This window comes from Hypanus sabinus, chromosome 6, assembly GCF_030144855.1.
Source record: "Hypanus sabinus isolate sHypSab1 chromosome 6, sHypSab1.hap1, whole genome shotgun sequence".
In the NCBI taxonomy this organism is placed as follows: Eukaryota; Metazoa; Chordata; class Chondrichthyes; order Myliobatiformes; family Dasyatidae; genus Hypanus; species Hypanus sabinus.
In genome coordinates this window covers 68,758,349-68,771,433 of record NC_082711.1, presented here as the reverse complement: position 1 = coordinate 68,771,433, position 13,085 = coordinate 68,758,349, and the positions used below count along the sequence as shown (strand labels likewise).

The 13,085-nt window shown below is 43.6% G+C and overlaps 1 protein-coding gene across 3 annotated transcripts in view; it reads right to left on the bottom strand.

The window, feature by feature from the left end:
• ankrd28b (ankyrin repeat domain 28b) overlaps positions 1-13,085 on the bottom strand; it is a 215,379-nt gene that overhangs the window by 55,420 nt on the left and 146,874 nt on the right. For all 3 annotated transcript variants that reach the window (XM_059972360.1, XM_059972358.1, XM_059972359.1), the window contains 3 exons: positions 12,719-12,801; positions 12,256-12,319; positions 4,885-4,953 (listed from right to left, as the gene is read on the bottom strand). In XM_059972360.1, the coding sequence (XP_059828343.1) occupies positions 4,885-4,953; positions 12,256-12,319; positions 12,719-12,801 (216 nt within the window). The remainder of the gene's footprint in view (positions 1-4,884; positions 4,954-12,255; positions 12,320-12,718; positions 12,802-13,085) is intronic.

The following is a 13,085-nucleotide window of genomic DNA, read 5'->3' as shown; positions in this document are numbered from 1 at the left end:
AATCAGATGGCAGAGGGGAAGGAGCTGTTCCTGAATCGCTGAGTATGTGCCTTCAGGCTTCTGTACCTCCTACCTGATGGTAATAGTGAGAAAAGGGCATGCCCTGGGTGCTGGAGGTCCTTAATAATGGACGCTGCCTTCTGAGACAACGCTCTCTGAAGATGTCCTGGGTACTTTGTATGCTATTACTGAAGATGGAGCTGACTAGATTCTTTGCAGCTTCTTTTGGTACTATGTTGTAGCAACACCACCACCCCCCCACCACACCAGACACAAAGCAGCCTGTCAGAATGCTCTCTACGGTACAACTATAGAAGTTTTTGAGTGTATTTGCTGACATGCCAAATCTCTTCAAATTCCAGAAAAAGTATAGCCACTATCTTGCCTTCTTTATAACTACATCGATATGTTGGGACCAGGTTAGATTCTCAGAGATCTTGACACCCAGGAACTTAAAACTGCTCACTCTCTCCACTTCTGATCCCTCTATCGTATGTAACCCCCTGGGTCGCCTCAGGCTGGCTCAGCTCGTTTCGTCTAGGGGAGCAGCCTTCGGCCCCGCCAAACTGGGTAATCAGCTGGTGTGGATGCTTTGTGATGTCCCCGCCTCGCCCACAAACAGACAGTACACCATATGCGATTAAATGAGTACAATTTATAAAGGTTACTATAACTAAGTGATTAATAACGATACAGTATATATGAAGAGAAAATTAAAGAAAAGGCGCCAAACTTATCAAAGTCCAAACCACTTCGTGCACAACCATTGGAGCTCAATTACTGAAGTCTTCTGGCCACCATTCGATCCCCTCCAAACTCCTTGACTCGCAGCTCAGGACCCTCCGAGTGGTCAACCAAGCACATCTAGCTTCATCCCCCCCTCCATCCTCGGAGAATCTCCTGGCCTCGGACCCCCCTTTGGGGTCCGATCCTCGCCCAGCTTAGAGCATTGCGTCCTCTCTCTCGACCCCCTCGCGCCGATCTGCCCAAAAGCCCGTCAACAAAAGCTTACAGACTCAGAAGAAAGAACATTAATCCCCATTTGGTTTACAAAGAAATACCATTCTCGTTATCAGTAAATTAGCATTCCTGCTAGTTAACAAAAAGAAGAAACCCTCTTTACACTCTCCCTCCACCAAATAAAAGTCATGTCCTCATGACTACTAAATAACTCGCCACCTTTCCTGCCAACACACCGTAACCCAAGCACAAACAGTGACATCTCCTCCCCACACAGTAACCCTCACGCCCTGTTTTTTCAGGCGCTACTTAGGCCAACTATCTGGGAGTTCCCTAACCCTTCTGAGACCTCCGTACCCCCTCACCTAAACCCTTCAGGCTCGGACACAACTGGGGATACCTTGGGCCCACTACCAACTCCTCTCTCAACCTCTCACTCATGCCCCACACTGCACACAGCTAACCCTCCCCACTACACCTGACTCAATGGGAGAAGGGCCAAAGGTCTCTTCCTCAATCGAGGGAAAGTCAGCAAAAGGCAGCATGTACCACACATCCAGCACATCATCCATCGAATCTGTATTCTTCCTCATTCCTGTGATCGGTAGCTGCTGTTTGATCTTCTCCAAACGGAAACACGTGGCCTGCACTGCTCCCGCAGTCTCTTCAGCCTCCTGTTCAGTATTCACTGCACTTCTCTCCAGCTTTTTCTTCCTCATGACTTCTTCCAGATCAACTTTCAGGTTTTGCACTTCATTTGAACTGTCGATGGTCACCTTCAGGTTCCCTTCAAGCCTCCGCTTCTCTCTTCTGAGATTTGTCTGTAATTTCTTCACCTCCGCAAACTCCCCTCTCCGGGTTCTCAGTTTGCTATTACCCTCAGTCAGACAACTTTCTTCATTCTCTCCAACTTGTAAGTCTTCCGAAGGGTTCCAGATCACTTTCTCCAGTCTCTCCGTCTTCATTTCAAACTTGGTTCCGTAGAGACAGTCACTCACGAGTTGCGACCTTCGCCAGCCCTGGCACGTATCCCGAAAACACTTTAACTCGGTAGTTCTCAGCTGCTCCTGCAACGACCTCACTTCATATTCTCCTGAGGCAAATCCAAATACCAAGAGATCATCCACATACACCAAAACTCCAAACGCCTCCATATCCCCTATGGTCTTCCACCTGCCCCGCAGGAAGGTTGCAAGGGCTCCAGATATGCCCTGTGGCATCTTTTCGGACCCGAAGACTCCTAGGGAATTTATAACGGCCGTCTTGTCCTTGTTGGCCCCACTCATCGGGATCTGGCAACATCCACTCCTCAGATCGAGCACCTTAAACCACATCGCACCATTCAGACAGGCCATCGCCTCTCCGGCCCTCAGGGCCATATTCTGGTCACTGACAGTGTGCCTCTTCAACGCAATACAATCCACACACACGCTGCCTACGTCTTCCACGGCTTCAGGGGCCAGTCGCCGCAACCTCTCTCTCTCCGAGCTGTCTTCAGCAGTCAACCCCTCTCTCGTGGTATTTCGCAGCGCACCAGCAGGATATTGGTTCTCGCTAGAACAGAAACGCTGCCCGTCTCAACAGGGTCCGGACACATCAGCATTAACGATTCCTGAACCTCAGTCTCCTCCACATTTGCCTCCAGGAACTCCATTTTCACTGACCAACAACCGTCGTCTGGATAATCACCGGCACTGGTACCCCGAATCTCCAGTGTTCTCAATGTTGTCAAGGGTAAATGCTTCCAATAACGGTTATGAAACAAACTGTACAGCAACTTAACCGGCGCCCCGGTGCCTAGGATGGCTTTAACTTGACTTCCATCCATCCGTAACAACACCTGTGCGCTTGGCCCCTCTAAGCCTTCAGGAATAGAGTCTGTTCCTTTCGGGAGTTCCTTGGTACATTGCTGGGAACGTGCTCCCCCAGAGACCCCAAGCCGTTCCCCCACTGGGCCTCCTCTAAGTTTCCCGACACCTCTTGAATCAACGGAACAACTGATCCCCTTGACAGATCCCCTTGGCACCACAAGCAATTTATCTGCCCCCCAGGCAAAAAGGGATACCCTAAAAACTTCCCACCAATCTCCTGCCACGGGTATGATAAGCCCCCCAGCTGCGGTATTTGACTTCCAGTCGAACCACACGCATTTTCCCACACTTTCCCAGAACTGGCAGCGGTCACTTCGAGGTAATTGCGCCTGACAGTTCTAACAAAGTCACCAGCCCACCTACTCAAACTTTCAACCCGTCCCTGTCGCTTTTCCTCAGCCAAGTACTGCCACTCACCCAACAACTGAGAGGTCCGCTCCGCCCACGCTTCCGCCCCTTTAGGGCTGGACATTATTCCAATAACTGGGCGGAGCTCACCACTGCTGAAACATCCCAACTTGTCACTTCTCAATCTCCAAACAGTACGGACAACCCATGGTCCCACCACCATTTCGTCAGCACTAGTCGGAACTCGAATGACCTCCAGGCTAGCAACAGCAGCCACCCCACCCAACACACACGCAGCGATAACCAGCAATCGCACACCCACAAAGGCACACCAGCTCTTCGCCGCAGACACAATTTAAATAGGGTGATCACACAGCCTCCACAGAAATCAATCCCGGACGAGCACCCCACAATGTAACCCCCTGGGTCGCCTCAGGCTGGCTCAGCTCGTTTCATCTAGGGGAGCAGCCTTTGGCCCCGCCAAACTGGGTAATCAGCTGGTGTGGATGCTGTGTGATGTCCCCGCCTCGCCCACAAACAGACAGTACACCATATGCGATTAAATGAGTACAATTTATAAAGGTTACTATAACTAAGTGATTAATAACGATACAGTATATATGAAGAGAAAATTAAAGAAAAGGCGCCAAACTTATCAAAGTCCAAACCACTTCGTGCACAACCGTTGGAGCTCAATTACTGAAGTCTTCTGGCCACCATTCGATCTCCTCCGAACTCCTCGACTCGCAGCTCAGGACCCTCCGAACTCCTCGACTCGCAGCTCAGGACCCTCCGAACTCCTCGACTCGCAGCTCAGGACCCTCCGAACACCTCGACTCTCCAAACAGCTCAGGACCCTCCGAGTGGTCAACCAGGCACATCTAACTTCATCCCCCCCTCCGTCCTCGGAGAATCTCCCGGCCTCGGACCCCCCTTTGGGGTCCGATCCTCGCCCAGTTTAGAGCATTGCGTCCTCTCTCTCGACCCCCTCGCGCCGATCTGCCCAAAAGCCCGTCAACAAAAGCTTACAGACTCAGAAGAAAGAACATTAATCCCCATTTGGTTTACAAAGGAATACCATTCTCGTTATCAGTAAATTAGCATTCCTGCTAGTTAACAAAAAGAAGAAACCCTCTACACGTATGTGTTCCTTCATCTTACCCTTCCTCAAGTCCACAATCAGCTCTTTTGTCTTAATGATGTTGAATGCCAGGTTGTTCCTGTGGCACCACTCCACTAGCTGGCATATCTCACTTGTGTGTACAGCCTCTTGTCACCACCTGTGATTCTACCAACAATGGTTGTATCATCAGCAAATTTATAGCTGATATTTGAGCTATGTCTTGTGTATATGGTGAGTAGAGCAGTGGGCCCTAGAACAATACCTGAGGTATGCCGGTGTTATTCGTCAGCGAGGAGGATATGTCATCACCAATCCACACAGACTGTGGTCTTCCAGTTAGGAAGCTGAGGATCCAATTGCAGAGGGAGGTACAGAGGCCCAGGTTCTGCAACTTCTCAAACAGGGTTGTGGGAATGATGGTGTAAATAGTGAGCTATAGTCAATGAACAGCATCCTGACGTAGGTGCTTGTGAGGAGAGCCGTGTGGAGAGCCACTGAGATTGCAACACTGTGTTCATTAAGACTGAGAATGCTTACATTTACTTACTCAATGAATTATTCAAGAAATGCTTCTGTTCTTACCTGCCAAATTTATCTTTTTTGTTGAAATCAGCTCCACTATTTAGCAACAAATTTAAGCATTCAAGGTTTCTATAAAAAAGAAAATACATAACAAAGCTATAAAGTACAAATTGAAACTGAAAGTCAAAGATACTGACAGCATTTTGTCAACTCTGATAATATAACTATACAACTGCAACTGCGTGTAGAAAGAAAAATAACATCAGTGGTTTTTGAGAAACCACTGGCATTGTAACACTTAAACTTAGTATGTTACTCTGTCATCCAGGTGCTATAAAATGAAATACAAATTCTTTAAAATAACTTGGGAGGTACAGTCTGAGCTAAAAATTGGCACCTTAAATTGATGTTGGTCAAGTATGATACCTTCAATACTTCGATTAACAAAAAAAGGACCATTTCCAAACAGAAATAGCACAGATGATATACAACTACTCTAGAATTGTATACTCTGGCCTCGAGGACACTAGAGCCATGACACCAGCTATAACAAGGCTATAAAATAATTCCAAAAGTTATTATTAGAGTTTACTCACAGGAAACATGGATTGTAAATCACAGTATGACGGCAAAGACTAAGTTAAATCTGTATTGGTTAGCACACAGTAAGCAGCATTGGGTTCCACACAATAGTAAGAATGACCGAAATTCCAGTGAGCTTTTACAGCAGTATCAATACAAAGCTGTCCATTTTGATGGGCATAGTGATTGATCTGATGAAAAAATGGAGGGTAAACTCCTATGGAAATTGTTTTAGTCAATTAATCTCTTCCTAACTTGTAATCTTTATTAGTTGAATGACTAAGAATGCACAAATTACACAATTAAATACATGATATGTAGAATAATGCAGGAGCAATCTCACTAATGAAGGTCCAACATGGAGTTTATATGCAGGCTAAACATCATAGTGCGGTGAAGCAGCTGAAGTACAGATGATTAAACTAGAGATATAAATACAAATCAATGGAAGATGTGTAATTCAAATTCAGATTAACGAACTGCAACTTAAGCAAAATAGTTATTTAATTAATTCATGCCCTTCAGTGGAAGGGAGCTGCCATCTTTAATCTATCTAGATTCTTCTTGACTGCAGAACTTAAGTGTTGCAATGGCCTTGTGCAATGTGTCGTTAAGTGCTCAAGAACACAACATGCTGCCTCGGCTGGGGCTCGAACTCACGACCTTCAGATTGCTAGACTGACACCTTAACCACTTGGCCACGTGCCACTTCCTTCCACAAGGTTAGAAATGTCTCAGCAACCGCGGTTGCTGCTTCACAGCTCCTGTGAAGCATGCACATTTCCCTCTGATCCCCCTTTAGCTGTTCAGTTACTTACCACACATTAAAAATCTGAATAGGTTAATTGGTGCCTCTAGATTGCACTCAGTGTGGATGGATGACAGAACTAGAGTTGCTCAAGCTGTAGTTGACAAGGATGCAAGAGTAAAAAAAAATGGGAAGGGTTTGAATGAGTACTTCTCTTTCAGTGCATATATGATCGACCAACCAGCCTGCTTCATTGCCCTTCCCCTGTCCTTCCCCCTTCTCTCTCTCAGTGCACAAGAGAGTGGACCCATATCAGAAACAGGTTTATCATCTCTCACATATGTCATGACTTTTTTCCTTCCAGCAGAACAGGCAATACATAAAATTATGGATAGTGTGGAGGGCTGTCAGAGATTGCAGCAGGACATTGACAGAATGCAAAACTGGGCTGAGAAGTGGCAGATGGAGTTCAACCCAGATGTGTGGTTCATTTTGGTAGGTCAAATATGATGGCAGAATATAGTATTAATGGTAAGACTCCTGGCAGTGTGGGGGATCAGAAGGATCTTGAGGTCAGAGTTCATAGGATGCTCAAAGCAGCTGCGCAGGTTGACTCTCTAGTTAAGAAGGCATACGGTATATTCGGATTGAGTTTGAGAGCCGAGAGGTAATGTTGCAGCTATATAGGACCCTGGTCAGATCTCACTTGGAGAACTGTGCTCAGTTCTGGTCACCTCACTACAGGAAGGTCGTGGAAACCATAGAAAGGGTGCAGAAGAAATTTACAAGGATGTTGCCTGGTTTGGGGCACATACCTTATGCGAATAGGTTGAGTGAACTCGGCCTTTTCTTCTTGGAGCGATGGGAGGATGAGAGGTGACTTGATAGAGGTGTTGGAGATGATGAGAGGCATTGATCGTGTGGATAGTCAGAGGCTTTTTCCCGGGGTGAAATGGTTGCCACAAGAGGACACAGATTTAAGGAGCTGGGGAGTAGGTACAGAAGAGATGTCAGGGTAAGTTTTTTTTATGCAGAGAGTGGTGAGTGGGTGGAATGGGCTGCTGGCAACGGTGGTGGAGGCGGATACGACAGGGTCTTTAAAGAGACATTTGGATAGGCACATGGAGCTTAGAAAAATAGAGGGCTATGGGTAAGCTTAGTAATTTCTAAGGTAGGGACATGTTCGGCACAACTTTGTGGGCCGAAGGGCCTGTATTGTGCCATATGTTTTTCTATGTTTTCTACTACCAGTACTGTGCAAAAGTCTTAGTACCTTTACTATATACACGAGCCCAAGATTTTTCAACAGTACTATATATGACTAAAATATAGATATCTGTTTTGCTAAAAACTCTCAGGAATGCACGCCGGTATGCAGTCAAAACTTAGAAAACATTCAGGCATAGACTGATTATGGGAATAGAATAAAACTGTGAGATTCTCTGAATTTCACCTTAATTCAACAATATTGCCTTGACTGAGTCCTCCATTATTACCCTTCCAGTCACTATTAATAGAAACTCAGTTGGTCCAGCACATAATTAATGGTGCTGTATGTGCAGGCTGGAGGCAGGGTATCCTGTGGAGAGCAACTCATCTACTAACGAAACACTTCCACTGCAACACACAAGATGCTACAGAAACTCAGCAGTTCAGGTAGCATCTGAAGAAAAATTCACAGTTGACATTTTGAGTTGAAACTTTTCATCTGAGTTTCATTTCCGCTATCTACATGTATAAGCCAGGATTGTGATGGTATGAGTGTAACACTCAAGCAGATTTGTACCATCTATGACAAAACCTTCTACCTGGCTAGTGCCCACCCACCATCCTAAATTATATCCTGCACCTGTAGTGCACAGTAACTGCACTACAGTTACTTCCCTTCGGACACTCACGCATTCCCTCCAAAACCTGCAACATCCATCACCAAAGACAAGGGGAAAAAGTGCATGGGAATACTACTACAGATATGTTTCCTTCCTGACTTGGAAAAACATCACTATTCTGGGCCTAATTCTCTGGAACATCCTAACCCACCAACATTTCAGAAGTACCTTGCCAAGAAAGCTTGTAGCCATTCAAAGTGGTGGCTCTCCACCACCTTCTCAACAGCAGTTAGGTGTTCACAGTAAATGCTGGCCTCACCAGTGTCAGCAAACTCCAAATTAATAAATAAAACAAACAGAAAAGACAGCAGATGTAAATGATCCCATGAGCAATGATAAGATTCCTGCAGTCCTTACAAATTCTATTACATATGACGATGGACAACTTGGTTACAGGAAATGGCGGTTTCATGAATATTGGATTCCTCAAAGATGGAAGACTCAGGCACATGTGCGAGGTACAAGATTGAAGCATTTAAAATCAGGAGTACTGAGTAGATAATCTACTTTGGCTTCATCCCAAAATACAAAGTAGCTTTCTGCCAAATTGATTGACAATTTGACTTCACTGCAAAACCCATGGTCTCAACAAGATAAAAAGTGTGTTGCAAGAAACTCAATAGGGTCAATAGCAATGTAAAAAAATGACATAGAGCCACCAGAACAGCACTTTTAAGGCAAAAGAAAGAGAGCACATGGTCTTAAGGAGACAAATCCAGTTCTTGTGGCTAAGCCAATTTAAAATATAACCACCAAAGGGGAAGCAATTAAGAGTCCAGGAAGCTGGAACTGGAATAACCTAGAGAACTAGAAAGCTCAGAGCTGGAAGAAGTTACAAAACTTGATGGTCAATGAAATAGTGCAAGATGTGGGAAGCAAGAAATAGGTAAGTACATTCATGAGAAGAAGATTTAAGGACTGCTGGAGAACAATGAATTAATCAAGTTTAGAGGAAATATTGACATGATAGAATGTTTCAACTGCAATCAGCTGAATTAAAAGCAGAGGAAAAGGTGGTTGATTTTAAAAATTGAAATAGGCCAACTGTACACGAGAACTGATCTTTATTTTATGACAAACACAACATCCAGATCTCAGACTATGTGACCCAGCTTTAGACACATTTCTAGGATGGCCATGGAGCTAAGGTTCTGACAAAACTGAAAGCAATCACTTGCATTGTCCTGATAGTCAGCTGCAGAGAATTTCTACTCATTCAGATTAGATATTACGTGATGATCGTGAGATGTAGTGGTTCAGGGAAGGAGCTGAAATGTCATTATCCAGTCCTATCTCCAAATCCTTTGGCACCAATAATATTCAGAAATTATCAATCCAGGAATATAAAACACTGAATGTAAATCAATGACTGAACCTCCACAGCCTCCAAAGGTAGAGAATTCCAAAGATTCAATACCATCTGAGTAATAGCATTTCTCAATTTATTCCTAATATCTGATTTCTAGCATTTTCAGTTTTTACTTCAGACGTAGAGCTTCTGCAAACACTTGATTTTCATTTAAGCCTTGACTTCATATTCCTTAGCTCAGGAAACATTCCCCTTGCATTTTCCTTAACAGTTAATTTTCTCATGTGTCAGACGTGCCAATACCAGAAATTAACCAGGTGATCCTGCACTACATCCCCTGTACAGCAAGAATATCCTTTTCTAGGCAAGGCCAAAACTGTACACGACATTCCAAGCAATGCACTCAAAATGCTGGAGGAACCCAGCAGGCCAGGCAGTATCTTAAATGCCTGCTGAGTTCCTCCAGCATTTTGTGTGTGTGTTGCTTGGATTTCCAGCATCTGCAGATATTCTCTTGTGTTTGATGACGTTCTGGGCATAGTCTTATCAAGGTACCATATAAGTTATAGAACACATCCTTTTTTTTATTGTGACAAGCAACTAGAACAATCCAGTAATTCCTTGCTTTCTCTATCTTTCCTTTTTTAAATTGTAGGGATGCATTTGCTTCCTTCATTCTACACGAAGTATTTCAAAATCTGTATGTGTTCAAGGTGGGTGACATATACAGGGAAATTATGCAAGACTCATGGGGTTAGGGTTAGTAATTGTGGGCATGTTATGCTGGCACCAGATGCATGGTGACACTTGCAGCTTTCCCCAGCACATCCTCAACACAAACAACCCTTTTCAGTGTATGTTTCGATGAACGTGGGACAAATAAAGTTAATCTTATCCCTTTAAAAAGTTATCTTAACAAACTTCAACTGTGTTCATCAGGATGGTTCTACAGATACTGATCAAGACTGAAAGAACTAGAAGTCCAATTGGCTGAGTGAAGGTGGGATCTCCAGGCCTTGGTACTGATTATTAATACTAGGCAATTGAAGCTGCTAGTACTAATACAATTCTCACGGGATTTTTGTTATTTCTTACGATGGAAAGACTGAGGTCACATGTGTATGCCACTTACGAGGTAGGTGGTGTTTGGTCACACAGAAGATCAAGACTGGCATCAAGTAGTGGTGTTGACTGACTTGTGTGTTGCATAATTTCTTTGTACATGTCACCTATGTTCCACTTTGCACTCTCTAAAAGTCACTACTCCCGGATAAGCCCGGGAATGGTATATCCACAACGAAGGAATCAACAATTTCAATCTGGTATAATTTCCTATTGAGCGCATGACAAATGTAACACAGTAATTTTCTTCCAGCTAAAATCAACTGGGCACCACAGGCCAGAAATCAAGGAGGAATAACCTGGGACATTCTTGTTTTATTCAACAACATGCTAACTTCTTGGAGATTATTCTAAACATTTGAAAACACGAGACAGACAGACATACTTTATTGATCATGAGGAAAATTGGGTTTCGTTACAGTTGCACCAACCAAGAATAGTGTAGAAATATAACAATATAAAACCATAAATAATTAAATAATATTAAGTAAATAATGCCAAGTGGAATTAGTCCAGGACCAACCTATTGGCTCAGGGTGCCTGACACTCCGAGGGAGGGGTTGTAAAGCTTGATGGCCACAGACAGGAATGACTTCCTATGATGCTCAGTGTTGCATCTCAGTGGAATGAGTCTCTGGCTGAATGTACTCCTATGCCTAACCAGTACATTATGGAGTGGATGGGAGACATCGTCCAAGATGGCATGCAACTTGGACAGCATCCTCTTTTCAGACACCACCGTCAGAGAATCCAGTTCCACCCCCACATCACTGGCGTTAGGAGTGAGTTTGTTGATTCTGTTGGTGTCTGCAACCCTCAGCCTGCTGCGCCAGCACACAACAGCAAACATAATAGTACTGGCCACCACAGACTCGTAGAACATCCTCAGCATCGTCCGGCAGATGTTAAAGGACCTCAGTCTCCTCAGGAAATAGAGATGGCTCTGAACCTTCTTGTAGACATCCTCAGTGATTTTTGGCCAGTCCAGTTTATTGTCAATTCGTATCCCCAGGTATTTGTAATCCTCCACCATGTCCACACTGACCCCTTGGATGGAAACAGGGGTCACCGGTGCCTTAGCCCTCCTCAGGTCCACCACCAGCTCCTTAGTCCTTTTCACATTAAGCTGCAAATGATTCTGCTCGCACCACGTGACAAAGTTTCCCACCGTAGACCTGTACTCAGCCTCCCTTGCTGATGCATCCAACTATGGCAGAGTCATCAGAAAACTTCTGAAGATGGCAAGACTCTGTGCAGTAGTTGAAGTCTGAGGTGTAGATGGTGAAGAGAAAGGAAGACAGGACAGTCCCCTGTGGAGCCCTAGTGCTGTTTACCACTCTGTCTGACACACAGTGTTGCAAGCGCAGAATTCATGAGAACTTTGTAAAGTCTAACAGCCACAGAATGTTAATCTGTCCATAATAAATATCCATAATAAATCAAATGAACAAATTCTGATGTTTAATCACACGTTTAATAAGGACATTTTATGCATATGTGAGGTCCTATTAGAAGAATTAGTATTAACAAAATGGAAGCAAGACTCTAAGATTAAATAAAATAATACCAAAATACAAACTTTCCTAAAAGGGTCCCAAACAACATCATGTTTAATCGCAGTGATTTCACATTAGTAATCAATCCAGCTTCCGCACAACAAATGTGATTTGCATGTCATTGACGAGATAATAACTGCAGCTCCAAAAGACGCAGGGATACAATTAGTGCTGCTCTATGGCTCAGCGCTACTTGCTAAAAAAAAGCACAAGGTCATTACTCACCCTCCAGCAGCAGCAGCATGAAGGCAGGTCCTGCCAAATTCATCTGGTGTGTCTATATCAAAGCCTGCAAAGTAAATTAGCTCTTTGAAATTCTATAGCAATATTCACCTTTCCAAACAAATTACCAGCAAAAATTTTAACGTTGAATTGCTATCAATTTCTCTTTTAAATCAATACATTAATAATATAAGAAATGAAAAACACTTGTTTATTTTGTATAAAATTTAGAAGATAAAATAGTAATTTTGTATAATTTATGTTCAAAATAATCAACTGATAATCCCATCCATACTGGTAATCCAATGATCACCTGACATGCAGTTGTGAAAGAGAATAAAAATGAAGAGCAATTTTGAATGGATGGTCAAAGGTAGTAGTTTTAATTTGGGAGTGGAGCTAAAATTGATATGATTGGGGTCTAAACTTGAAACTGCAACCAAGAAAAAAAGTTTATTGCAAATACCTGAGGACAAAAGTTTGCGACAGCAATCAGAAAAACCACTTAAGGCGGCTAAATGAAGAGGAAACATTCCATGGATACCTCGACTGGAGTGGAAGAAACAGAAATTGAAATCATTAGATTATTAAGGGCATAAACATTTCCTTTTCTCAATTAAATTCTTTCACAATCAATTGTGAAGCAGTGTTACTTCCAAATATTAAAGGCTGTCATTAAAATCAAATCTATTATTAATTGGTTTGTAGTTCTTGTTTACAGATCTTCACTCTGCTCCATTAGTGATCCCCAGCCCCAGATAACAGGAAATTTATCAGTTGCTTTGCAAGCCATTGTGAGTCGCTCTAAATATTTCTTCATCTTAAGTAATATA